Below are 24,737 nucleotides of genomic sequence, written 5' to 3' on the forward strand. Positions count from 1 at the left end.
ATTTTCGTGGGCCCTGTGGTGATGTCTTCTCTTTCATTTTTGATATTAGATAATTTGTGTCCTTTCTCTTTTTTCTTAGTTATCCTGGCCAGGGGCTTATAGATTTTATTGATCTGTTCAAAGAAGAGCTTTTGACTTTGTCTTTTCTAATACATGTGTACAACGATATAAATTTCCCTCTAAGCTCTGTTTTGCCTGCATATCACACATTTTGGTAAGTTGTGCTTTCATTTTCATTGAATTCAAAATATTTTTAAATATCTCTTGAGATTTCTTCTGTGATCCAGGTGTTCTTTAGAAGTGTGTTGTTTAATATCCACATGTTTGGGGATTCTCCAGTTATTTTTCTGTTATACAATTCCACTGTGGTCTGCGAGCAGACACTGCAATTTCTAGTCTTCTGCATTTGCTAATGCAGAATTTGCTAAGGTGTGTGTTATGGCCCAGAATGTGGTCTGTTTTGGAGACTGTTCCATGCAAGCTTGAGAAGAATGAGTACTCTGCTGCTGTTGGATGAAGTGGTCAATAGACATCTGTGACGTTCAGTTGATTGATGGTGTTGTTGAGTTCAGCTATATCCTTACTGATTTTCTGCTTGATGGAGCAGTCCATTTCTGAGAGAGGGGTACTGAAGTCGCCAGCTCTGCTAGTGTATTCATCCATTTCTCCGTATAGTTCTATCAGTTTTTGCCTCATCCATATGATGCTCTGTTGTCATGTGCATACTCGTAAGAATTGTTATGTCTTTGTGGAGAATTATGTAATGTCCTTCATCATCGGTGATAACTTTCTCTACCTTGAAATCTGTTCTGAGATTAATAGAACTACTCCTGCTTTTTTTTTTTTTAAGATTTTATTTATTTATTTGACAGGCAGAGATCACAAGTAGGCAGAGAGGCAGGCAGAGAGAGAGGGGGAAGCAGGCTCCTTGCTGAGCAGAGAGCCCGACGTGGGGCTCGATCCCAGGACCCTGAGATGACCTGAGCCGAAGGCAAAGGCTTAACTCACTGAACCACCCAGGTGCCTCCCTGCTTCTTTTGGTTAGTGGTCACATGGGGTATTTTTCTCCATCCATTTACCCATAATCTATATGCGCCTTTATATTTAGAGTGGACTTCTTGTAGATATATAACCTCTACAAGATATATAAGATATTATATATTGGCTTGTGTGTCTTGTTTTTGTTTTTGTTTTTTTGTAGAGTGAAGGGAGCTTAATTAATTTCTATCCACGCCTTCAACAGACAAAATATACAGAGAATTACCCTTCAGTTACAATAACATGACACTGGACTATTGTCACTATGGCATCAAAGAAATGTGAGGCATTTATGTAGAGGAAACTCTCAACAATGGGTACAGCCCTGTACCACTTTACAGAATACTTCCACATTATTATCTCATTTGATATTAAGCATTGACATTATGCTTAAAATTGTGAAAATTGATGGAGTGCTTTCTCATGACTGCGCCAAACACTGTGTTGCTCTATGATTTCTTCTTTTTTAAAAATTATTTAATTTTTTAATAAACATATAATGTATTATTAGCCTCAGGGGTACAGGTCTGTGAATTGCCAGATTTACACACTTCACAGCACTCACCATAGCACATACCCTCCCCAAAGTCCATATCCCCACTACCCTCTCCCTATCCCCCTACCCCCCGCCCCCCTCAGTTTGTTTTGTGACATTAAGAGTCTCTTGTGGTTTGTCTCCCTCCCGATTCCATCTTGTTTCATTTATTCTTTTCTTACCCCACAAACCCCCAACGTTGTATCTCCACGTCCTCATATCAGGGAGATCATATGATAGTTGTCTTTCTCCGATTGACTTATTTCTCTAAGCATAATACCCTCTAGTTCCATCCACGTCATCACAAATGGCAAGATTTCATTTCTTTTGATGACTGCATAGTATTCCATTGTGTATATATACCGCATCTTCTTTATCCATTCATCTGTTGATGGGCATCTAGGTTCTTTCCATAGTTGGGCTATTGCTGCTGTCAACATTTGGGTGCATGTGCCCCTTCGGATCACTACATTTGTATCTTTAGGGTAAATATCCAGTAGTGTGATTGCTGGTCATAGGGTAGCTCTATTTTCAACTCTTTGAGGAACCTCCATGCTGTTTTCCAGAGTGGTTGCACCAGCTTGCATTCCCACCAACAGTGTAGGAGGGTTCCCCTTTCTCCACATCCTCACCAGCATTTGTCATTTCCTGACTTGTTAATTTTTGGCTCATATGTTTTGATCCACTCTCACAATCTGCCTTTTAATTGGCACGTTTAGACCATTGATTGACGTCCAGAGTGATTTCTGATATAGTTGTATTAATATCTACCACACACATTACTGTTTTGTATTTGTAGCCTTTGCTCCTTGCTTTTATTTTTGTCTTCCACTCTTTTTCTGCCTTTTGCATTCAGTCCTTTTTAGATGGCTGTATATGACCCTGTGTATGTTTGTTCTTTTCTTTTTAAATTACAGAAGTGGTATTTGCTTGTTGCAAAGTAATTCAAAACATATAAGAATGTCTAAAGTGCAAAAAAGCAATAACACTAAAAAAAAGTAATCCCTGCCCAGGAGGAGTCTCCTGTTTTAGGCGGAGAGGGAAGATGGAAGGGGCCTCGAGGCCAGCGCAGGCCTTGGCCAGGTAGGGGACCTGGGTCTCTTTGAAGACATGGTGCTGTCTCGGAAAATGAGGGGGCAGTGCCAGGAATAGGAAATGTGGAGGGCGGGGTGCAGAAAGGGAATTAAACTGAGAAGGAAAATGTAATTTCTACTTCTGTGTTAGGGTCCACTCTTTAAGAACGGTGTTATTTTCAGGGACCAGAGGCCCTTTGTGGGGCAGGAAGGAAATGAAGGAGATCTTGAATGAACAAGTGTGGCCGAATGTGTGTGGTTCAAGTCCAGCCCGGTGTTTGTTTATTTGTTTGTTCAACAAGGCTGCTTGCAGCCTGCTTCGGGCTTGGACAAGTTAGTTTGACCCCGATGCCTCAGCTCATCAAGGCTGCTTCACGCTGTTTACTTTCCAGGGGGTGACGTGTGTGATCTGACGGCTGAATGCTGTGGTAAGGTCTGTGAGGAGAGCATGGGCTAGCTAAAGCTCCGGGTTGCCTCACGTGAGGAGAGCCAGCATCGTCGGACGGGCCTCTGCTGCGCCCATTCACTAGAGAAGAGTGATGCTCTCTTGACCCAGATTCATGGAGAGTCTTTGCAGAAGGGAGGAGATGGCCTCCCAAATCTGGACACCTGGTTGCCAGCACATAGAGACCCATGGAAGCAGCAGTTGTCGACCGTGCCATGCGTTTGGATTTCTATAATTGCTACTGGCCGGGCTGCACCCCAAACCAGTTACACCAGCTGGGGTCCAGGCCCTGCTGTGTCGGAAAGGTCCCCGGGTGATTCCAGTGTGGCTGCAGCATGAAGGAGAAGCTGGCTCCCTCTCACCTGCCTCTAGTGGCCTTCCTGGCAAGCGGCTGTGGCTTTTGTGTCCCCAAGCCCTGAGATACAAAGAGACCTGAATGTTCTGAATGCAGTTAGATTGTTTTCAGAGTTCTGTGTTTCTGGAGGAGTGCAAACATTTGATTCAGAATGTCACCATACAGATATTTTAAGTTGTCATAGACAGAGTACACATAGTCAAATGTTATACACCACAGTTTTCACAGACTGAAAATAACTAATGAGCTGTCTCCTCCGTGGCTCTCAGTGTAGTAATGAGGGCTGTCAGCCAGGATGGATCAGTGACATTCACAGACCACTTTGATCCATTGATTTGGTTCCCTCCCCGTCATTTGTTCAGTTCCGGGTAGGACTTGGATTGGGAGGAAAGGGTCTCCGTGAATTATAGGTCGGAAGCCCCCCGTCTTTCCTTCTAGAGTCTGTAGTAAAGTCTGTCATCCTGTAGCTGAGGCCAGCTTGCTCGGAGGTGCCCACCCTGCCCCCTCCCAAGTGCAGCCCCTGACTGGCCTCGAGTTGTGTCCCTGTGTCCTCGAGCTGTCCGGGCTGCTCACCAGCTGGATCCCCATCAGATCGGTTCACATCTGGGCAGCTGGATTCCTTTTCAGAGAGGGAGAGGGGAACGTGTCATGTCACGGTCATGTGATGACCGTGGAAGGGGGCTGCTGCTGTGGGTGGAGGTGGGTGGGCCAGAGACGCTGTCGTTGTCCAGGGCCCTTGGGTTGTCCTTGGGGATGTCTGGCCAAACCCATGGATCCAGCGCTGCAGAATGTTCCAGCCAGGAGGGGCTTTCAGCTAGCAGCCCTGCACTAAAGAGTAACTGTGGGCTAGACCTTGTGTTGGGGGCTTTACAGGTGCTTTTGTTTGTTTTAAAGATTTTACTTATTTATTTGACAGACAGAGATCACGAGTAGGCAGGCAGAGAGGCAGGCAGAGAGGCAGGCAGAGAGAGAGGAAGTGAAGCAGGCTCCCCACTGAGAAGAGAGCCAGACTCCCGGGCTAGATCTCAGGACCCTGGGAACATGACCCCAGCGGAAGGCAGAGGCTTTAACTCACTGAGCCACCCAGGGGCCCCTATGGGTGTTATCTTACTGAGTCTGATAACTCGGTGAGGCCCATGTTATTGTCCTGGTGTTACAGATGAGAAAACTGAGGGCCCAAGGTTTTAAGTAATTAAGCCAAGGTCACAGCTAGTAAGTGACAAAGCCAGCCCTAACGTAGGTGCTGGTCCACTCCCAAGCCTTCTTAGAAATTGTTTTACAGATGAAGAGATCAAGGTCTATAAAGGAAAAGCTGCCTGTCCAAGATGACACAGCCAGTCCTAGTTACTGGCAGAACAGGGGCTGGAACTCACCTGCCCCCTGTGCCTCACTGCTGTACCCAGCTGCTACAGGGAAGGAAGGCCATTCGGCCTGGGGCCTGGGGGTGGGGAGGGCGGTGGTAAGGAGATGTGGGGGGTGCCTTCTCCTCCCTGCCCTGGGGCTCAGGCAGTAGCAACCTCAGGCTAGCATGGAATGAGAAATGAAAACCATTTTCCTCGCTCTCGAGTCTATGGGGGAGAGCACAGTTGAGAAGAACGTGGAGAAGGCAGGCAGGGGCGACCCTAGAGCAGCATAGCCAGCCAGACTGGCAGCTCCCCTCCCGCCATGGCCAGTGTGCGGGCATCGGGGCCGTCCTCCCACATTCATGTGCACTCAGCTTCAAGCCGCAGTGGCCTGCAGGAGCTCTAGGAGGTAAGGAACGGCTCCTCTACCGCCTGTGCTGGGAAGAGCTACATCTAAAAACAAAGGGCGCAGCACCAAAGCGAGGGCCGCAGGACTCCCTTCAACCTATAGGCCCAGACTGCAGGACGGTTGCTTTTATTTGTTTTCCTGGGAATGGGTGTCGAGGAGTCAACGTTTCCTGCTCATTTCATTAAAAACTTTATAAACGGCATTAATAAGTAGATATAAAGCCGCTACACAAATGACAAACAGAGGGACTAAATGAAATTCCCAAGGGTTCAGACGTTGAATCAGTAACCAACTGCGGCTTTGCTTGGTCAGATCTCCATATATGCAAATTCAGGACAGAGCTTTAGCACAGTGTTTTAATTAATATTTATAAATCACAGAGCACCTCAGAGAGGGCCAGGAAGCTATTTATATGATCATGTCATACAAATCACAAACGCTTTTGAAGATAGCTGCCTACTCTGCGTTTTGGTCTGGGAAGTAAGCGAGCCTGTCTGTGTGTCCCCCACAGGTGTAGTGCTGGCACAGCGACATGTCGCCGTCCAGGAAGGACCCCTGTACCGCACGGAGGGCTCCCACATCACCATCTGGTGCAACGTGAGCGGCTACCAGGGGCCTTCAGAGCAGAATTTCCAGTGGTCCATTTACCTGCCATCTGCCCCAGAAAGGGAGGTTCAAATCGTCAGCACCGTGGACTCCTCCTTCCCTTACGCCATCTACACCCAGCGAGTCCGCGGGGGGAAGATCTACGTGGAGAGGGTCCAGGGGAACTCGGCCTTGCTCCACATCACCGACCTGCAGGCCCGGGACGCCGGGGAGTATGAGTGCCACACGCCCAGCACGGACAACCAGTACTTTGGGAGTTACAGTGCCAAGATGAACCTCGTGGGTAAGGAGATGACGTTTCCCATGGCTGGCATCCCGCCCCAGTGAGTCTGCTCTGGGTGCTATACCCATATGCCACAGCCCAGGTGGCTGACACCACAAGCATTGATTTCTCACAGCTCTGGAGGCTGGAAGTGCAAGGTCAAGGTGGCAGGCACGGTTGGTTCTGGTGAGGGCCCTCTTCTGGGTTGCCAACCTTTGAGTTCTCGTTTGTTCTCCCATGGCAGAAAGGGAATGAGAGAGCTCACTGAGGTCCCTTTCCAAGGGCTCCCCCTCCATGACCCCATCGCCTCCCAGAGGCCTCACCTCCAAACACCACTGGGGGTGGGAGAAGGAAGGATTAGGATTCACCATTGGGTTGTAGGGGAGGGGAGGAAATAAATACTGAGTCCAGATTACTGAGTCCCTGCTTTCGTAGTGCAACTTTACTTGACTTAACAACAACAACAACAAAAACCCAAAGCTCCCCACATGTCTTAGTGGTTAACCAGTAGCATGAGTGAACAAAGGTTGTGGGTTCCCTTGTAAATCCCTTGTAAATAGAAGGCTGGGGCTAAGACGAAAGATCGAGTGCGGGAGTTAAGAATTTGGAGAAGGTTAACTGGCCCTGTAGCTGGGGAAAGGAGATACGGAAATCGAAGGCAAGGACATTTGTGGTGGATGTTCTGTCTGAAGAAGTGATGGAGCTGGAGTACAGGATATCAGCTAGCAGAGAAGCGAAACTGCAGAGTGACAGGGGCTCTGAGACCTGCCGAGTGTTGCTGAATCAGGAGGCGTGTGCACCTGCAGAGTGCACCTGCAGGTCCTTGCTCACACCTGGAGCCCCTGCCTAGGTCCTCCGGCTGCACAAGCAAGGGATTGTGCACCAGCTGTCTCCCTTGGCCCTGGTACCCCCTGAATGTTGGAGGTTGCTGGGGGGAGGGGACAGATTTCAGTGTGGACGGCTGTGGGCCACCAGGCTTGCTGTTTTGGAAGGGTCAACGATATCAAGGCTGGTCTGTTTTTCCGCCCAAATCTTAATCTCCAATTTTTATTATCACAGTTCTGCTTGGAAATTATGTTTTGAGCAGAAAAACAGAATAGCTTTATTATTGCTGACCCTCCGCATGGGTGAACATTACACCCCAGTGCTGTCCACACTGAATTCTCCCCTCCCCACCCCACACCAAACTTGCTTTTCCTTTCTGTTGGTCTGTATCCTATCGACAGTCCTGTGAGACCCAGGCCTGAGATGAGCTCAGTAAGAAAACACACACTGGTTGTGACTGGGGTGGCCGTAGGCCAAGAAGGGGGTTGTTGAGTCTCCAGAGTACAGTTTTTTTTTTGGTTTTTTTTTTTTTAGATTTTATTTATTTATTTGACAGAGAGCGAGATCACAAGTAAGCAGAGAAGCAGGCTTCCTGCTGAGCAGAGAGCCCAATGTGGGGCTTGATCCCAGGACCCTGAGATCATGACCTGAGCTTAAGTCAGAGGCTTAACCCACTGAGCCACCCAGGCACCCCCAGAGTATAGTTCTGACCAAGGGGCCATGGGGCCATGTTCTCACTTGCCAGAACTGAGGCTTCCTTCCAGCATGGACCCCTCTAACACATGAATTACAGGAAAATTCCACCTACCTGATGATCAAGGTTGTTGTTGCTTTCCTCTGCCAAAGACTTTTTTTTCTTTTCTTTCTTTTTTTTTTTTTTTTTTCAATGTAGCCTTGCTAGAGCATTGCATTGCTGAAGTGAGTGGGGGAGAATGTGGGGGTGGGGCAGTGAGAGGGGAGGAAGTCAGCAAGGTGCACAGATATGTGAAAATGCAACTTCTAGGAACTATTTCCTTTGGAGGATCGGTCAGAAGCCAAGCAAAAGTATCTTGAAGCAGTACCAGAAGGAACAACAAAATCTCATTTGGCCTAAAAAAGAATTCTTATTGACACGGTATTTTTAGGGAGTTCGTTTACTACGAGAAAACGAAGTACATCCCGCCTATGTTAGCCAAGTGTTATTAAAATACCAAACAGGTAAGCGTTAAGTGCCAAAAAATTGCAGTCCAAATCCATGCAGGAAACTCCTTCTGTTTCTGTGCCATCCGGGGTTGACCGGGGCCTCCCGGTGACTGGCCGTGCGGGGTCAGTGGCTGGCCCCCTGGCAAGGGTGAGGTTCTGCAGCTTTGGGACCATGCGCCCGGGACATTTCTGTGTTGCAGTGATTCCTGACACCCTACAGACCACGGCCGTGCCCCAGACTCTGCACAAAGTGGAGCAGGACCCCTTGGAGCTCACGTGTGAGGTGACCACAGAGACGCTCCAGCACAGCCACCTGTCAGTGGCCTGGCTCCGGCAGCGAGGGGGTGAGAAGCCCGCAGAGGTCATTGCCCTGAGCCGAGATTTCGTGCTGCACTCCAGCAGCGAGTACGCCCAGAGGCAGAGCCTGGGGGAGGTGCGGCTGGACAAGCTGGGGAGCACCACGTTCCGCCTCACCGTCTTCCACCTGCAGCCCTCCGACCAGGGCGAGTTCTACTGTGAGGCTGCCGAGTGGATCCAGGACCCGGATGGCTCGTGGTACGCCATGACCCGAAAGCGGTCCGAGGGGACTGTGGTCAACGTCCAGCCCACAGGTCAGTCTCTCTCTTGTTCTTGCTGGTGGGAAGGGTTGTCTGATGCTGGGAGAAGGTGCAGACTCCTTCTCTGGTGACCTCTGAAAGTACTAGGAACATAGAGGGGCCTGCCTAAAATCTGACCTTCTAGTGACTCTTGGAGAGTAGCCAGCCAGCCCAAATTCGGCTTACAGACAGGGTTTCTTGGACCCACGCGGTATTTGATACTTTTTCTTGAATTACAGGTTCATTTTTAAAAATTGGAAGATTTCACATAAACTGTTTTGTATCTATTGAACTGGGTTCCCAGGGGCTGCCCCCCCCCTTGATGACATTACCTGTTTCGGTGACCAGTCCTATTTTATTTGTAGAAGACATTTGAGATTATGAGCCTTCCATCAGAAGTCTGAAATTATGATCTAGGGAAATTTTGGCTTAAATTATTATTTTCTATATTAATACTATGTCCTTGGTGGTGTTTTATAATTTCCAGAATGCTTTATCACGTATTACTTAAGGGTTCCTCAGAAGTTCTGCAAAGTAACTCAGTGGTGGGGCAGATGGTGAGGGCAGTGGCTTTTCGGTGGGGCCCTGGGAGAAGTCCCAGGGCAGGGCATCGAGGTCAGCCTGGCGAGTATCAGATTCTCCCATAAGGGCTTTCACTGGTGAAAGACCTGGAAAGGGGGCTCCCTGAGGAGGCTGAGTTGACATGTTTATAGCTGGGGCGAGAAGATGATGACACCGTGAGCGGAGATCCTCCCTGACTCCCCACACTCTCAGACTGCCCCGTGCCCCCGAGTCCAGCCATGCTCCAGATCAGAGCTAACGTCTGTCGCGGGCTGCCTTGGCTGGGCAGTGGCAGGCCCTCCATGAGAACGTCAGTGCCCTGACTTTGGTCATCGTGCCATCATCGAGGTGCAGTAAGCAGCCCGAGGACATTCCTGTGTTCCTCATCTCCAGGAGGAGCTGCAGTTGGAGGTGTGGTTTATGGGAGATGAGCTGTGGTACATTTGGGGTCTCATCTTCAGGACCTGACCTTGACCTCACTGTCCTGTTTGCTACACACAGTCTGTGGTCTTGGCCTTCTGCCACTTTTCTTGTGTCCGTCTAGAGTAGTGCTTCCAATCTACCCAATGGTCTGGATTCCTGAATCAGGCTGCTGGGGCGGGGCTGGGGGGCCTGGGAAGCTGGATTTCCAGTACACATCCCAGGTGATTCTTCTGCTGTCTGTGTTGTCCAGCACAGCTCTACAGGTAACAGGGCAGAAGGGATTCTCTGGACAGCGGATGGGCTTTCATGAGAAGGATCGGCTCCGGGAAAGAGAGTGCTTTATTTGCTCTGTCGGGCCCAGAGCCGTTAGCAGCTTTTGGATCTTCTGGCTAAGACTTCTGGGGAAGGCACTTCATTTCGTATTTATCCTTTCCCTTTCTGGTTGGCTTTAAGATCAGCTTCAGGAGTCTGGACCAAATTTTGAATCTTAATGCTTTCAAATTAGGTGGCATCAGTTAATCTTCTTTATTTTAATCTTACCAATTTGGGATTAGGACTTTTTGAATTTGCCCAGCAAATGTATTCAGACGAAGCCAGCCAAGAGAAAACTCGATGCAAAAAGAAGTTGATGCCTTTACTCGGTGCCCCCAAGCTTTCAGGCTCAACGATCGCAGCCCCATCTCGGCCCTTCCCTTAGTCCCTCTTGGTAAACATTCAGTGAGTCTCTGCAGCGGTGAAGGTCCGGTGAGATCCGCTGGGGATTTGCAGATGAACAGCTCTTGGGGCCTGCCCTCAGGGAAGGGGCAGCTGTGAGGGCCGGTGGCTCAGTGGGGTGTCCTGAGGTCTGTGATGCTATGTGGACGGTGCTCTGGGACACAGTGAATAAGCAGTGCCCTGGCGACCTGAAGTTTTCCCTGGATGGGGGAGTGAAGGCGAATCCAGGAAAACCAGCAAATTGGGCAAGTGGAGCTGAGTCTGAAGCTTGAGGAGACACCAGAGGGGCAAGCTTAAGGGCACAAAAATGTGTCCCATGTTTGGCCAGCAGACAGGAGTCCGGCATGGGTAGAGGTTGAGGCCCAGAAATGAGTGACGAGAGGAGGCCTGAGGCCCCATGTGCTGGAGTGCGGAGCTCGGCCTTGACTCCATAGCCCTAGTGTTTGCAAGCTGTCCTTCTTGGGATCTTGGGAGCCCCCTTAGAGGTGCCTGCCAGGAGGTGGTGGAGGAAGGCACGCTGAGGGCCACAGTGTTCCCTCACTGGCCTCAACCAAATGTTTTCTATATTGAGCAACAGAAGATTTTACATAAAGAAACTGCCCTTTCCTCCGCCCCCTCCCGAGGACTGTTTGAAAACCACTGCTGCAGACACTTGTAGGGGGAAATAGAGATTTTAAAGCAAGGAGTGACACAATGAGTTCTGGTTCCAGAAGGAGGTTGATTAAACAGGTCGGTCCTGCCGTGGAGAGACCGGGTAGGAGAGAGCTCTGAGACCAGGGTGGGTGGGCGGTAGTCTGGAAAGCAGGCAGCGGGTGCTAGAGACAGAAGAATGGGGAGCACCACACGGAGCGGGAATCCACGTACTGGGCACCCTGAGGCCAGGGCTCTGGGTGATTCCTTGAATTGGGATGGGGAGGGCGGGGGAAGGAAAGGTATTTGAAGCAGGACTTCAAAGCCTCTGCTTCCCGGTCGGTGGCAGCCCTGGTTGTCTTTTCTTCAGTTTTTGTCCGTTTCAGTCCAGGACTCCATCCTTCACGCAGAAGCTTACAGAGATGTTCAGTACATAAAAGCACTGTCCGTGCTGAGCCTGGGAGGGATGAGGGCCTGGGAGGAGCCCATGTGGTGGTAATTGCAAAGGCCCGGGAGAACAGCAGCAGTGAGAGGTCAGAGGAGCAGGTCTCAGTGAGAAAGAAAAAGAAACCAAGGGGTCAGTCAAGCAAGAAGAGAATCAGGAAGGAAGGTGTCATGGAACCCAATGTAGGAGAGTGGGTCCCACTGAAACCTGCTTGAGAGAAGCCTTCGGTGCAATGGGTGGGGATCAGGGTGGGCAGGGGAATCACTGTGGACATTTGCTAAGACAGTGAAGTGTGGGAGAGGGGCCAGAAGCCAAACTTCAGGGAGTTGAAGAGTGAGAGGCATTGGAAAAAGCAGAAATCAATTTCTGGAGGTGTAATTGACTGGGCATCATCCCCAAGGACCAGCTGCACAGGAAGGCGGTGGTACACTGTAAGTCTTGTGTCTTCAACCTGGGAACGGCAGGCTTCACCAAACCATGGGGTCGTCCCACAGGAGTAGACGAGTCTCTGGCTGCCACAAGTAGAAAGCCACAGGTGTAGCCAGCCTAACTCTGAGGAAATGGAAATGGGAAGTTCTGAGGTCTCAGGCACCCATTTGCATGCCTTCCGTGCCATTTATCTGGAAGGCGTGCCTTTTTTTTCCTTTTTTTTAAAATCACTGATGTCAAGTGACTGTAATTGGGTTTACCACAGAGCCACCATCTGGCCGATAACACAGGCACAGTTCCCTGTTGGTGTGTTCCTTTCGGGCAGGGGGTGAGAGAGCAAAACTCACTTTAGTTCCCACCTCGTAGGACGGGTCTTTGAGGAAGGGGAAGCAGGGCAGCAGCTGTCCCCTGGGAGGTGAGCCCTTGGGAGTCGTTGATTGGGGTTTGCTTTGTCAGGAATTTGGGATCCTAAAGGAAGGAGTTAATTTGCTGAAGAATGAGGGGAGGTTGTTGAGAGCCTCAGGAACAGGGAGAGGAAAAGCCGAGTTTGGACTAGAAAAGAGGATGTCAAAGATGCACACTTGTGATCCCTGTGATTTCTCAGAGAAAGTAGAATTTCTTATCTGCTCGAAGGGTGCATAGGACAGGGGGACAAAAATGGGGCAAAGGTCATAAAGTTAGTGGTAGAAGCTTGGAAATGCCAGCATAAGGAAGGTAGTCGAGGTCAGAGCCAACAGGTCTACAAGGAATTCAAACATACCTGGATGTGATTTCCCGTCTTCAGGGGGACAGAGCTAGACCTGAAAGAAGGAGGGACCTAGCTCCAGCCCTTCTACCCAAGGCCCCGTGGTTCTGTTTTCTGCAAACCTTCATCCTTCATCTCAGCCCCCACTTCAGCCATGGGTGCCCATGAGGGGCAGTGAGTGTCTCACCATCTATGGGACGCTGTTTGTGGCAATGAGCCTTTCCTTCTCTGAGCACCGCTCCTTTCCGGTCAGACAGCCAGCTCTCTGGAGGGTGCTTGGCTTCACTGATCATCTCAGAGGTCATTCACTTTCAGCAGAACTTCCCTCTCCCTCCTTCTCGAGAGTTGATCTGACAGGTGGTGACTGGTGGAGAGACATTCATTTTCACCTTGTGGAATTTTGTGTGAGGGATTGTCATAATTACCTGTGTCTTATTTCCAGCGTGCACAGGGGGCTGAGAACATATCTCAGTTATAGGTACATTTTTGAATATTCCTTAGCACTGGGGTTAGTGCCTCGGCCCCTGTATAACTTTGTCTCTCACATTTCCATTGTATGGGTCCCGCCACATTGGCAGAAAATGTTTGTAGGCCTATTGCTTAAATGGAGTTTTGGGGGTTATAGGTGAGAGCTAGATCTGGGTAAGTGATGTCAGGAATGATATTCCTTATTGACCTCTGGGGTCTAATTCTGGACATCATAGGCTGCACACACAGTCCCCTCCGTCTCAACTGGGATGATGAGCCCCTTAGACTGTCTGGGTCTCGCTACCTTTGAGTTCTCTCTCAGATATTCAGGAGTTTCTCCGGTCCTCAGATCATCCCTGGGTGTGGGTTGGCTTTTTCTCCCAAGACTAGCGAGGACGTGCCTTTCCTGTAGTTAGCACGCCCCCAGAAGGCCCCGGTGGTGGGAATTTGCGGATACTGTTGGGGTAGCTGGGGGTCCCTGTGTTCACCCAGAATGCATCCGTTTTGTCGTTGGTTTCCTTAGACAAAGAGTTCACCGTTCGGCTGGAGACCGAGAAGCGGCTGTACACGGTGGGTGAGCCGGCGGAGTTCAGATGCATCCTAGAGGCACAGAACGTTCCTGACCGTTACTTCGCTGTGTCCTGGGCCTTCAACAGCTCGCTCATCGCCAGCATGGGGCCTAATGCTGTGCCAGTCCTCAACAGTGAATTCGCCCATCGGGAAGCCAGGGGCCAGCTCAAAGTGGCCAAGGAGAGCGACGGTGTCTTTGTGCTCAAGATCTACCATCTCCGCCAGGAAGACAGTGGGAAATACAATTGTCGTGTGACAGAGAGAGAGAAGACGGTCACCGGGGAGTTCATTGACAAGGAGAGCAAGCGGCCCAAGAACATCCCCATCATAGTCCTCCCCATCAGTAAGTAGAGAGACGTGCTGCCACTTCTCTGCCCCCCTCCCACCCCCGTTTGGTCTGTAGCTGGCATCATTGAAAAGAAGTTGGGGGACAGATGAGCTATGTGGGCGGTGGGGGTTCGTGGAACCCGGGGGTTCGTGGAACCCAAGGGTTCAGGCAGCGCTGGCAGAGAAACCCGCTAATCTTTCTCTCTCCCTTCTCCAGCTTGCCTGCCCACACTTAGACAAAGTGACTCAGAGCACTGGGGTGTGTTTGCAGGCTGGAAGGGGCATCCCAGAGCTGAGCGTTAGTAGCCCTCTGTAAATGCTGGCCGGGCCAGCTCAGCTGGGAGGAAAATCAGGAATCTGGGAATGACTGTTTGTTCCCACGTGGGAATCAAGTGCCCGGAAGAAGTGGGCAGATGCCTACCTTGAAATATCACTTACAAGGGTTGGTCTTTAATGGGAGGATTTTCAGTTATAAAGCCCCTTATTTAAAAGGATTTGCTGTCTGGGTTTTTGTGTATAAGGGTTGGCATTTCCCTAAGGGTCTCTTCCCTATTGAAGTTGTGTTTTCAAAAGTCAGTGGATGGGACCTTTCCCTTCTTCCTGGAGCATAGCCTTCCTGTGAAAGCTTAGCCGGTTTCCAAGGCTCTGGCCAGGCTCCTGTCTCCAGGGAAGCCGGCCTCAGCTGGGCGGGGAGCCGTTGCAGCTGGGAACTGGGGACACTACCCGAGTTTGCTCCTACCGTGTTTACTCATCCCCTAGGATCGGGATGTTATTAACATCTCAGTTCTCTCATAGTTCTGTTTTTACTAAAAAGAGAGTTAAAGCTTACCATGTCCTGATTTTAAATAAGACAGTGAAGTTTTTAAACTAACCTTTAACCTTTTTCTCAACTACTCCAACTGTTCTTTCCCTTATCCTTGTTATGGTTCTCTCTATGTTTTGATTTTCCCTTTTCCATTTTTAATATAGTTCTCCTCAAGCAAGAAGGATAAAGTAGACAGAGGGGGGTCTTGCCACTTTTCTCTTTTCTCACCCATGGGATTCCTTTCTTTCATCCTTATTTCTTTATTTTTTAAAATCTCTCTCACACATCTAATTATCTCAAAATTATTTTGTTTCTTAGACTCTTTCATTTTTTTCCTTGCAATGCCTAGCATGGTGCTTTGCGTAGGGAACGTGCCTGCTGAGTATTTGTAGAGTTGAAATGGTTGAATCGAATGCCCACTCTCCTGACTGTGTTCTGTCGGTTTGTGCTTGCCTTAACCACGGACTCTCTACCTTTAAATCTGCAACTAATTCCTCGTTGTGCTGTAAGGATCCAGGGAAGGGCAGCCATGCTGTTTTACTTCCTGTGTCTTTTGTACTAAGAGATTTCCCCCGACCCCTTCCAAGAACTTGTTTGATGATCTGTGGCCCTGCTATATTGCTTTTCCAGCAGATAACTGGGTAGTTAAAGTCCCTCAGCACCACCAGATCCTGCCCCAAGGCCACTTGGGTAAGTCTACCAAAGTACAGCGATCACATCGGGAATGGTGATAATACCTTGGATTTTAATGGCGCTTTTCCTTCCGAGAGCCCAAGTGCTTCCGCATAGATCACTTCTTCCTGCGCTCCCACCCCTGAGATCCCTGCAGAAGCCACAATCCTATCCATCCTAGGAAGGAAGAAGCCAGAGCACCGTGCAGAGACGTGGCTGGGCCAGTCCCATGAGCGGCTGAGTGCGCGTGGCGTCAGGAATATTTGCTTCTAGCTCCAGACCCGCTGCTCCATGCTTAGCCTGTGCTGCCTCACCCACCTCCTGATGGGACATCTCACCGGCGCCCGTGCCGTCCGATTCTCATTAGTCTGTCCTCGTTCTCGCTTAATCCAGAGAGTTCTACACTGTCGGCTGCCTTTTTCTCAGGCCCGGGAATGCTCGGAACTAGTCTTAACAGGCAGCACAGCCCCTGGGTTCTTACCTGCCTTGGTCCTGGCCCGCCAGCCTGGTCTTTCTTCTCTGAGGGCCACATCTCACCGTGCGGTTCTTCCAGGCGACCCCCACCAGAACCCAGCCAGGGCTTCTGGAAGAGTCCACTGGGGTGGCCAAAGGGAATGGCAGGGACGCCCTGCACGTTGTTCTTTGACTGGAGGCAAGCGAAGGGACTTTTATCACTTCGTGCGGAGTTGTCCTTTCAATTCCCCACGTGGAACAATCTTGCTAGGGATGGGTCTTTAACTTAAAGAGGAATTATCATTAATGACGATGACAAAGCGAAATGATTACTCTCCTCCAATGCTGTCAGTGTTGTGACCTGGAGAATTAGGAACTCTTAGCGCCTCCATTTTGCACAGGAGAAATGGAAGTGTGGGGAGGTTGAAGAAGAGCCCAAAATTACAGAGTTAGGAAGCAGTGAACCCAGGCCTAGAGTCCCCATCTGCTTGCCTCCAGATCCATGTTTTTAGGACTTCTTAGTGCCGTGGATGATGGCTAACCGGGAGCCTCACCATCTCCGTAAATCATCTTCATATGGCTCCTGGGGAGTTGCTGTCCTGGGAAAAGTCCTCTTTCCCACCCCACCCAGATCGATTTTTCACGTGGAACAAGCCAGTCCAGAATGGAGAGCAGGCACCCTCGCCATAGCACGAACTAGCTGCTGGGGCTCGGTGCTCATCTTTGTCTGTTTCTGCCTGTGGGAGAAATACAGGGGAGAGGAGATCGATTCAACTGCATGGTGACGGGTGTCTGTGGGTCCCCCCTCCGTGATTGGCTGTGCCGCTTAATCTGGGATTTGATTTCATTGACTGATTTTAAATCATTGTGTTTCATGTGGGTGGTACCTGGAAAACTGAAGCCGAATTCGTTATGGTGTTTGTATTCTTTAATACTTGTGGGTTTTTTAAAACTCAGTATAGATAAAAGAATGTATATGTAATGAAGATAGATTTGAACATCCAGGATGTTTATGAAAACAAAAGTTATTAGGATTGGTTAATCATGATCACTGTGACCACGTTTTGGAATCCTCCAGTGTGTTGGGTGACTTAAATACATAGTCTTATTTCCTTTTTAATCTTTAAAAAAATGCATGATAGAAATGTCACCATCCCTATCTTGGAGACAAAGCATGTAGAGTTGAAATAATTTGACTGAGTGACGTCACCAAACTAAGTGAGTAGTGAAGGGCCAAGGGGAAATGGATCCTTTGCCCGAACTTTGATTGGCAGGAGGTTTTGAGGTTGTAGCCGTGGAACCAGGGCTGAACGTGGGTGGCAGGATGGAGAGCTGGTGGCCTTGGTCTGTTCCTCTGCGTTAATGAGAAGGATGAGAGCGTACTCTCCACCCCTCTGTGAAATGAGACGCCGGTGCCCATTATAACCCACACCCAAGCAAGCTCATGTTTATCTTCCAAGTATGTCCCGTTGTTTTTGTGCTGCTTGCTAATATTGCCTTGAAGGGCTCTAGTGACATGTTACAGATGTCCAGCATTTATTTGCCTGCCATATCACCGAATGGCAGGAAGATGGAGGTGAAGTAGAATTCCAGAATCACTCAGCTTACTCAAACTCCCAAGCGGAAAAATCCTTGAACCCCAGCTGAGCAGGTTCCCCGATAAATGCCTTTATGCCCCCAAGCGTAAGGTCATTACTCTGTGTTTCTTAGGATCTAATTCAGTCTCTGTCTCAGACCCTCTTTATCCCGCACATTACCCTGGCACCCAGCTAAGGGCCTCTGAGTTTATGGATCTTGAAATCCTGGAGGGCAGTGCCCAGAAGCAGCCAGGGCTCGCAGTGGCAGCAAGTGTCCGGGGCTTTTACCCTCCAGGTGACCAACCCCTGCATAGCATGACTTCTGCCCCCGTCCTCCTTTCCCCTCTACGGGGAGGGGGCGGGAGCGGCCAGAAAGCCACAGCGTGGCCCTCTCTCCCTCTTTCCAGAGAGCAGCATCTCCGTGGAGGTGGCCAGCAACGCCAGTGTCATCCTGGAGGGGGAGAACCTGCACTTCTCCTGCAGCGTCCGCACAGCGGGCCGGCCACAGGGCCGCTTCTCCGTCATCTGGCAGCTCGTGGACCGGCAGAACCGCCGCAGCAACATTATGTGGCTAGACCGGGATGGCACCGTGCAGCCAGGCGCGTCCTACTGGGAGCGCAGCAGCTTCGGGGGTGTCCAGATGGAGCAGGTGCAGCCCAGCGCGTTCAGCCTGGGCGTCTTCAACAGCAGGAAGGAGGACGAGGGCCAGTACGAGTGTCATGTGACCGAGTGGGTGCGGGCTGTGGATGGCGAGTGGCAGATCGTCGGGGAACGCCGGGCCAGCACCCCCGTCTCCATCACGGCTCTTGGTAAGGCAGCATCTGGTGGTCTTTCGGTGGGGAGGCTGCTCCCCTGTCAAGAACCTCACCCTGACTTCCATCAGAGTTCTGGCAGGAAACGGTGGCACCTTCTGAAGGGTTTATTGAAGGGCCTGTGACCAAAGTGTGGGTAGGGTTGCAGGGCCTTGGGGACTGGTGGCAGCTGGGGGCACTCACTCTTCCTGGGTCCGCATGGAAGGAGTGAAGTTGGAAGAACTCTGGCCAGGGGATTGAGGCCATCCAGCAGGAGTGGTGGCCCCAGGTGGAGGAATGTGGCCACTGCCAAAACCAGCCGCCCCCCAGAGCAGAGCCTCTCTCGCCTGCCCCCAGGCTCTCCTGCCCTGCAGCCCAGGGGCTCAGCCCTCCTCAAAAGGCCAGAGCAGCACATACAAGGGTAGAAAAATACCTCTTTTCGCCCTTTATTTAGCATTTACTATGTTCCTGGCTGAGTCTAAGCACTTAAGCTCAATCGTCCCTTTGAATTTTCACCTAGCCAGGAGCTAAACCCAATTTTACAAGGAAACGGCGTGAGAAGTGTTACCTCATATGCCCAGGGCCACAGCTTTTAAAGGACAGACCCATCATCCAGACCAGGGAAGCCAAGAGTCTCTCCATTTTTCTTTCAAAGCCTGTGCTTTCATCTCTTCGTCTACAAGGCACCTTCTTAGGAAAGCCACTTCCTCATTAGCATGAAATTAAAAGATACCTTGAGATTTGCTAAAACCAGAGAATTAAATTTGCTTCTCACGGGGCCGTGAAGGAGGTGTCTATCAATGTTTATCTGTCTAATATGATCAGCATATTAAATTGTAAAAGGCCAGTCGGCTACTTGTTGTCTTGTTAGGTCTTCCTGTTTATGAGGACAGCTGTGACATCAGCTGTCCTCAGTGGCTTTGTGTCCCACTCCCTGGGACCACATTGTCCACTCTCCTCATAGGTAGAGCTGGTGGCGCCTTTAGACACACACCCATAATGATGACAGCCGTGGCTGGTTTTTCCCTCAATGGACTACTCTCTCCTCCCCACCCAAGATTACAAATACCCTTTTTTTTTTCCCTAAAAGCTTAATCCCCAAGACTGGCCTGCTTCTTGCAGTCGTCATATTGCTCAGATTTCCGTCTGTGGAAACTTCGTCCACTGGTTGAGTTTGCCCCCCGGCTCAGTCAGCACCAGCATGGGCCTTTGGGGATGCTACCTGTGAAGAAACGTCTGACTTTCCAGTCACGGGCATTTTTCCCCACATCGTGAAGTTAGGGACATCCAAGGAGTGGTTAACATTCGTCCGGAGCACTTCTCCAGAGGTCACCTCACAGAATCTGCTGATCCCCTGAGAATTTTCCTTCTCGCCTTATGTCTGTGCTTCTCACAGTCAGGGTCACCAGGGGCTCTGAACTGGGATCCCAGGGCTTGGTTCTACTTCCCTGTTCTCTACCTCTGAGGCGCCTCTGGCCAGAGCCATAGTTAGGGCAGCCCAAGGGGGTAGGACAGGGAGAGTGGAGGGCACTATGGGGTCACGTTGCCTGTCAGTCTAGATCGTGACCCACACGAGTTTTCATATTGGTGCAGTTAGGTACGGCTGGCTCTCAGCAGGTGCCCCGGGAAGATGACAGGTGGGAATACCCTCCAGCTGCCCTGGCCCATCATGACCATTCAGTTAGAGTAAGCCGGCTGCCCTGTGCTCCGTGATCCTGGTGTGTGCTCTGTCAAGCCTGGACAGAGTCTTGCCTGGAGAAGCTCTCTCTCCTTAGGGTGTTGCGGCCAGGAACCCCTGGTACATGGCCTCTCCCTGAGGTCCTACGTTCCCCCACCCTCGGGGCAACACATACTGCACGCAGAGACCCAAGTGACCACCACAACCACTTCAGGCTTAAGGCTGGGTCTCTGGGTCTTAACTTTTTTTTAAAGGATACATAAAGATAGCTTATGAAATCCAAACTGAAAATCCAGAGTGTTCAGCAGATTATGCTGTCTTAACTGCCCCACACAAATCTAAAAAACTCATTCTGTGCCTGGTCTTTTACCCACAGAATCTGAAGTACTTTCCTTTATGTGCATTTTGTTTCTTCAGCAAATGACACATATGACAGAATAGGGCGTGGGCCAGGTACTATTCCATGCCAAGTATGTTGCAAAATATTAGCTCATTTCATCCTCACAAGGACCCATTTTACAGGTGGGGAATAGAGGTGGAGAGAAGTGAAGTAACTTGCTGCTGTCACATAGCTAGAAAGTGTCACCATCAGGCATCTGGCTCAGGGGTTTGTGCCTTTAACCCCTTTCCGTGGATAACACCATCCGACTGCCACTGGCTAGCAGCTTGACCGTGGGCAATTCATTTCACTTCTCCATGCCCCTTCCTCACCCATAAGAAATGGATGGTGTGTCTTCTTGTCCTGTGAGGTCATTTTGAGGATTCAGTGAAGTGTGGAAGAAGCAGCCATTGGCAGCTTGCCTGGCGCATGGTGCTCCGTAAATGCTGGCTGGCCCTGGTTTTATGAGCACAACAAGTGTATTAATGTTAAGTAGTGTTTCAAGGTGAGGGAAGTCAGATAGCCCCCATTGAGGAGGTGTCAGGGACTAGTCAGCTGGCCGTCCGTGAGGAGTATCGGGAGCCGCTCAGCCTCCTGTGACTGCAGAAGCCCACCCCACCCCAAGTCCCCACCTGCTCGAGGTCTGGCCACATGCTGTGGCTCCCTCACTGCCCATCTCCCTTGAATTTCACAAGGAAAGTGAAAGAAGGACAGGTGAGTGAACCTCCATTGCCGGGCCCAGGGACATGGGACATGTGCTGCCACCTGCCTTCATGTTCTCCAGCCCCGATGTGCTGCAGACCAGACAGGGGAGGTGTCGGGGCTGGAGGCTGTGTCCACCTTGCAGGCAATGAATGAAGTTGGCTTGGGGGCTTTTTTCTCCTGTGTTTTGTTTTGTTTTGTTTTTTAAGATTTTATTTTTTAGAGAGAGAGAGAGAGCACAAGCAGGGGGAGCTGCAGGCAGAGGGACAGGGAGCAGCAGACTTCCTACTGAGCAGGGAGCCTGATGCAGGGCTCGATCTCAGGACCCTGAGATCATGACCTCAGTCGAAGGCAGACACTTAACTGACTATGCCCAGGCACCCCTTTTCTCCTGTTTTAGCCCGGGATCCCAAGATTTCTAGGATGGGTTCTGCCTACAAACCTCAGGTCCTGTGAGGGGACTGATGGGAGGCAGATGAAAATGAAGGTTTCACTGGGAGGGACTTGCTCAGTGCTGCTCAAGGAGAATTGCCCTGGCCTCTGTCTGCAGACTCTTGGGACCTGGGCTTATGCTTCCAGGTGAGAGCCAAAGTAGCTGTGGCCCAGGCAGCAGGAGAGACCCAGAGCCTCGGTGGTGCTCCGTTCGCTTTGCCAGCAGTCCCATCACTGCGGCACGCTGCCCTGAGAAAGCCAGGTGTCCCCCCTCCCTCCCACAGCTGGAGTCTCTTCTCTTTCCACAGAAATGGGCTTCGCCGTCACAGCTATCTCCCGCACGCCAGGAGTGACCTACAGTGACTCCTTCGACCTGCAGTGCATCATCAAACCCCACTACCCGGCCCGGGTCCCCGTGTCAGTGACGTGGCGGTTCCAGCCGGTAGGCACCCTCGAGTTCCATGACCTGGTGACCTTCACCCGGGATGGAGGAGTCCAGTGGGGGGACAGGTCCTCCAGCTTCCGAACCCGAACAGCCATCGAGAAGGCCGAGTCGAGCAACAACGTGCGCCTGAGCATCAGCCGCGCCAGCGACACGGAGGCGGGCAAGTACCAGTGTGTGGCCGAGCTGTGGCGGAGGAATTACAACAACACCTGGACGCGGCTGGCCGAGCGGACCTCCAACCTCCTGGAGATCAGGGTGCTGCAGCCAGGTCAGTGGCATGGGGGGTGAGTGGGGTGGGCATGAGGGCGGGGAGGCAGGGGCTTGCCATGGGTGCCAGCACGTGGGGACGGAGAGGGGATGCACATTGAGCCCTCAGTGGTCCTGCTTTGTAGCTGCAGAAATTTCAGATCCGTAGGCGGCTGTAAGAGGACCGTTTGCTGGTCTGGCTGGTCCATGGCTGACCTCTTACCCCGTTCATTTTCTCCCTGTGTTTGATTTGGGTCGTTGTTTCTGAACCATTTGAGGGTCATTGGCAGGGGTTGGTCTCCTGCCTCTAGATCCTACAGTGTGTGCCTCCTAAGAACAGGGACCCTCTCCTGTCCAACCAGGACACGGCTGTTGGGCCCGGGAATTCAACACCACTGCGGGATGCTGCCAGCATTTCCCCTGTTGTCCCTATGATGTCCTTTATAGTTTTCCTTCTTTTCTTCCTTCCAAACCAGGATCCAGTCAGGGATTGCAAACTGCTTTTAGTTGTTTTGTCTTTTTGACTCTCTTTACTTAATGTCATCTCCTAAATTCTTGCAACAGCACCATGGAGGAGGGACCATTGTCCCCTGTTGGCAGCTAAGGAATGTTGAGCGTGACAGGGAACGGGAGAGTCCCTTACTGAGTTATTTCCCTCGTGGCAGGTGCTTAGTGTTGCTGGTTTTATGAGCCTTTCACAAGCCCAGGAAAGACTGTGACTTGCCCAGGGTCACGCAGCTGGTAAAGGGTGGACCCAGGGTTTGAATGCTTGTATTTCTTCCCCCATGCTCTTTCCCGAGGTGGGAGAGGGGAGTGGTTGCTCCTTCGTTGGACCCTTTTCCTAATGCATGGGAGGGGGTAGGTATCTGTGCTTTCCTGGTGTCCCTGATGTGTGTCCCATCTCCTACTTGGCTGGAAGCTGGTGGAAGGTGGAGCTCAGGCTATGGGCCCGGCTTCCCTGCCATGGCCGCTGGGCCCCTAAGTAGGAAAGGGCAGGCACCCTCGCTGTGAAGGGTTATGTGGATGAGACATGACTTTCTGACTTTGTGACCCGCCCATTTTGCAAAGATGGTTTGAATGCCTTGCAAAGAGGATTTTCTACCCACTCACCAACCTGGTCTGCTCCGCCACGTCATATGGTGACAGTGGTATTGTCTGAGCTTCCCCTTGGCCTCTTCTAGCTCCATGAAAGCCCTGTTCTGTACCAGAGTTTGAAACAAGCAAGTTGTATAAATGATGGGAAGGGGTTCCTTGGGCAGTTACAGCCTAAGCCTGGGCAACAAGAAGCTCAAAGAAGATGCTGTGCTGCTTAAGTAGATTTTTGGGTTAATGGAGGGTTAAGCAGAGACCCCATTTTGTATGACCTCTTGTTGTGGAAATGCTGAGGGACACACTTGCCTGTCTCACTGACTAGGACATTCTAGTTATAATTGTGCATTTTGTGGTCTCCTCTGGCCCTCAAGCTCGCCGTTGTGAGCCACGGTGCCGTCACATGGTTCTGCAGCTGTAGAAGGTAGGCTCGGTGCTGACCCCAGGACTTTGCCTGACACTGCCTTTTTGAATCAGTTCCTAATACTTGCTTGCTTCTGTCCCTGTTTGGAGTCTAAGGCTGGAGCACGTAAGGGAAGGCTCAGGAATTAGCTCAGCAAAGATTCAAGTTATTTGGATTTCGATGAACTTACGGTGTTTCTAAAGAGAATAAAGGGTAGAAATGTGGTAAGTTCCTCTTGGGAGCCAGACTTTGTCCTTACTAGCACCTATGTGAAAAATTCATCCAACACTGTAACGATGGAGATGTTTGTATCCCTGTTGTGGTTTCTCTTCCCAGTAGCTTAGGAGGCACAATGGCAGTGAACCAGCTTGTCAAGTGGAAAACCGAGCTTGCCGGGGCTGGTGGGCCTCGGTCTCCTCAGCTTCCAGAGGTCTCTCCGTTTTCCATCACACCATCTCATTCCTCCTGGGTGGAAAATGTAGCTGGAGAGCTAGGGGTGAGGGTCTGCTCTGAGGCCTGTCTCGGGTCTCTGTGGCTTGTGCTGAACTAGTCTGTAGAGCGAGAAGGGGCAGCAGTGGCGCAGGAGCCTGCGGGGAGGGGCTGCGGGTCACGTGGCCTGTGCTCCGAGGTGAGCAGTGATGTGCCCCCTCTGCTGCCAGGTCCTCTGGGGGCTGCAGAAAGCCCAGTGGGTGCTGGGGCCACACACCGCCGCCCAGGGTGTGGCTGACACATGAGGGAGAGTCCATCCCGCTTAATGTTACCATCTCTCCTCTATTAAATATTTATGCAGTTAGCATTTCATCTTTCCCAAAGAGCTTCACGGTCATTTTTTCCTTTCCTCCCCACACACTCGGGTTGGTACTGAGCCTTCATGGTGTGGGGTGGGGCAGGCAGGGGAAGTAGAAGTGGAAAATACCAGAGGGCTGACTGTGTCAGACACTTGGCATGTGTGATCTCGTGTCGTCTTCACCCGCTACGCTGGGAGGAGGCTCTTGCTGTCCCACTTTATCAATGAAGTCACTGAGGCTCACAGAGGTTCTGACTTGCCCAAGTCAAGTAAGTAGTGAGGGCAGGGAAGGTTGGG

General features: G+C 50.8%; 1 protein-coding gene across 4 annotated transcripts in view; it reads left to right on the forward strand.

Moving 5' to 3' along the window:
- Window positions 1-24,737, forward strand: part of IGSF3 (immunoglobulin superfamily member 3) — a 97,122-nt gene that overhangs the window by 47,035 nt on the left and 25,350 nt on the right. For 2 of the 4 annotated variants that reach the window (XM_046003812.1, XM_046003821.1), the window contains exons 3-8: window positions 5,710-6,087; window positions 8,274-8,684; window positions 13,608-13,997; window positions 15,417-15,476; window positions 17,896-18,297; window positions 21,779-22,183. In XM_046003812.1, the coding sequence (XP_045859768.1) occupies window positions 5,710-6,087; window positions 8,274-8,684; window positions 13,608-13,997; window positions 15,417-15,476; window positions 17,896-18,297; window positions 21,779-22,183 (2,046 nt within the window). The remainder of the gene's footprint in view (window positions 1-5,709; window positions 6,088-8,273; window positions 8,685-13,607; window positions 13,998-15,416; window positions 15,477-17,895; window positions 18,298-21,778; window positions 22,184-24,737) is intronic. The other 2 variants (XM_046003827.1, XM_046003837.1) reach the window with 2 other exon arrangements.

The sequence above is a fragment of the Meles meles genome, chromosome 1 (genome assembly GCF_922984935.1).
Source record: "Meles meles chromosome 1, mMelMel3.1 paternal haplotype, whole genome shotgun sequence".
NCBI classification, from domain to species: domain Eukaryota; kingdom Metazoa; phylum Chordata; class Mammalia; order Carnivora; family Mustelidae; genus Meles; species Meles meles.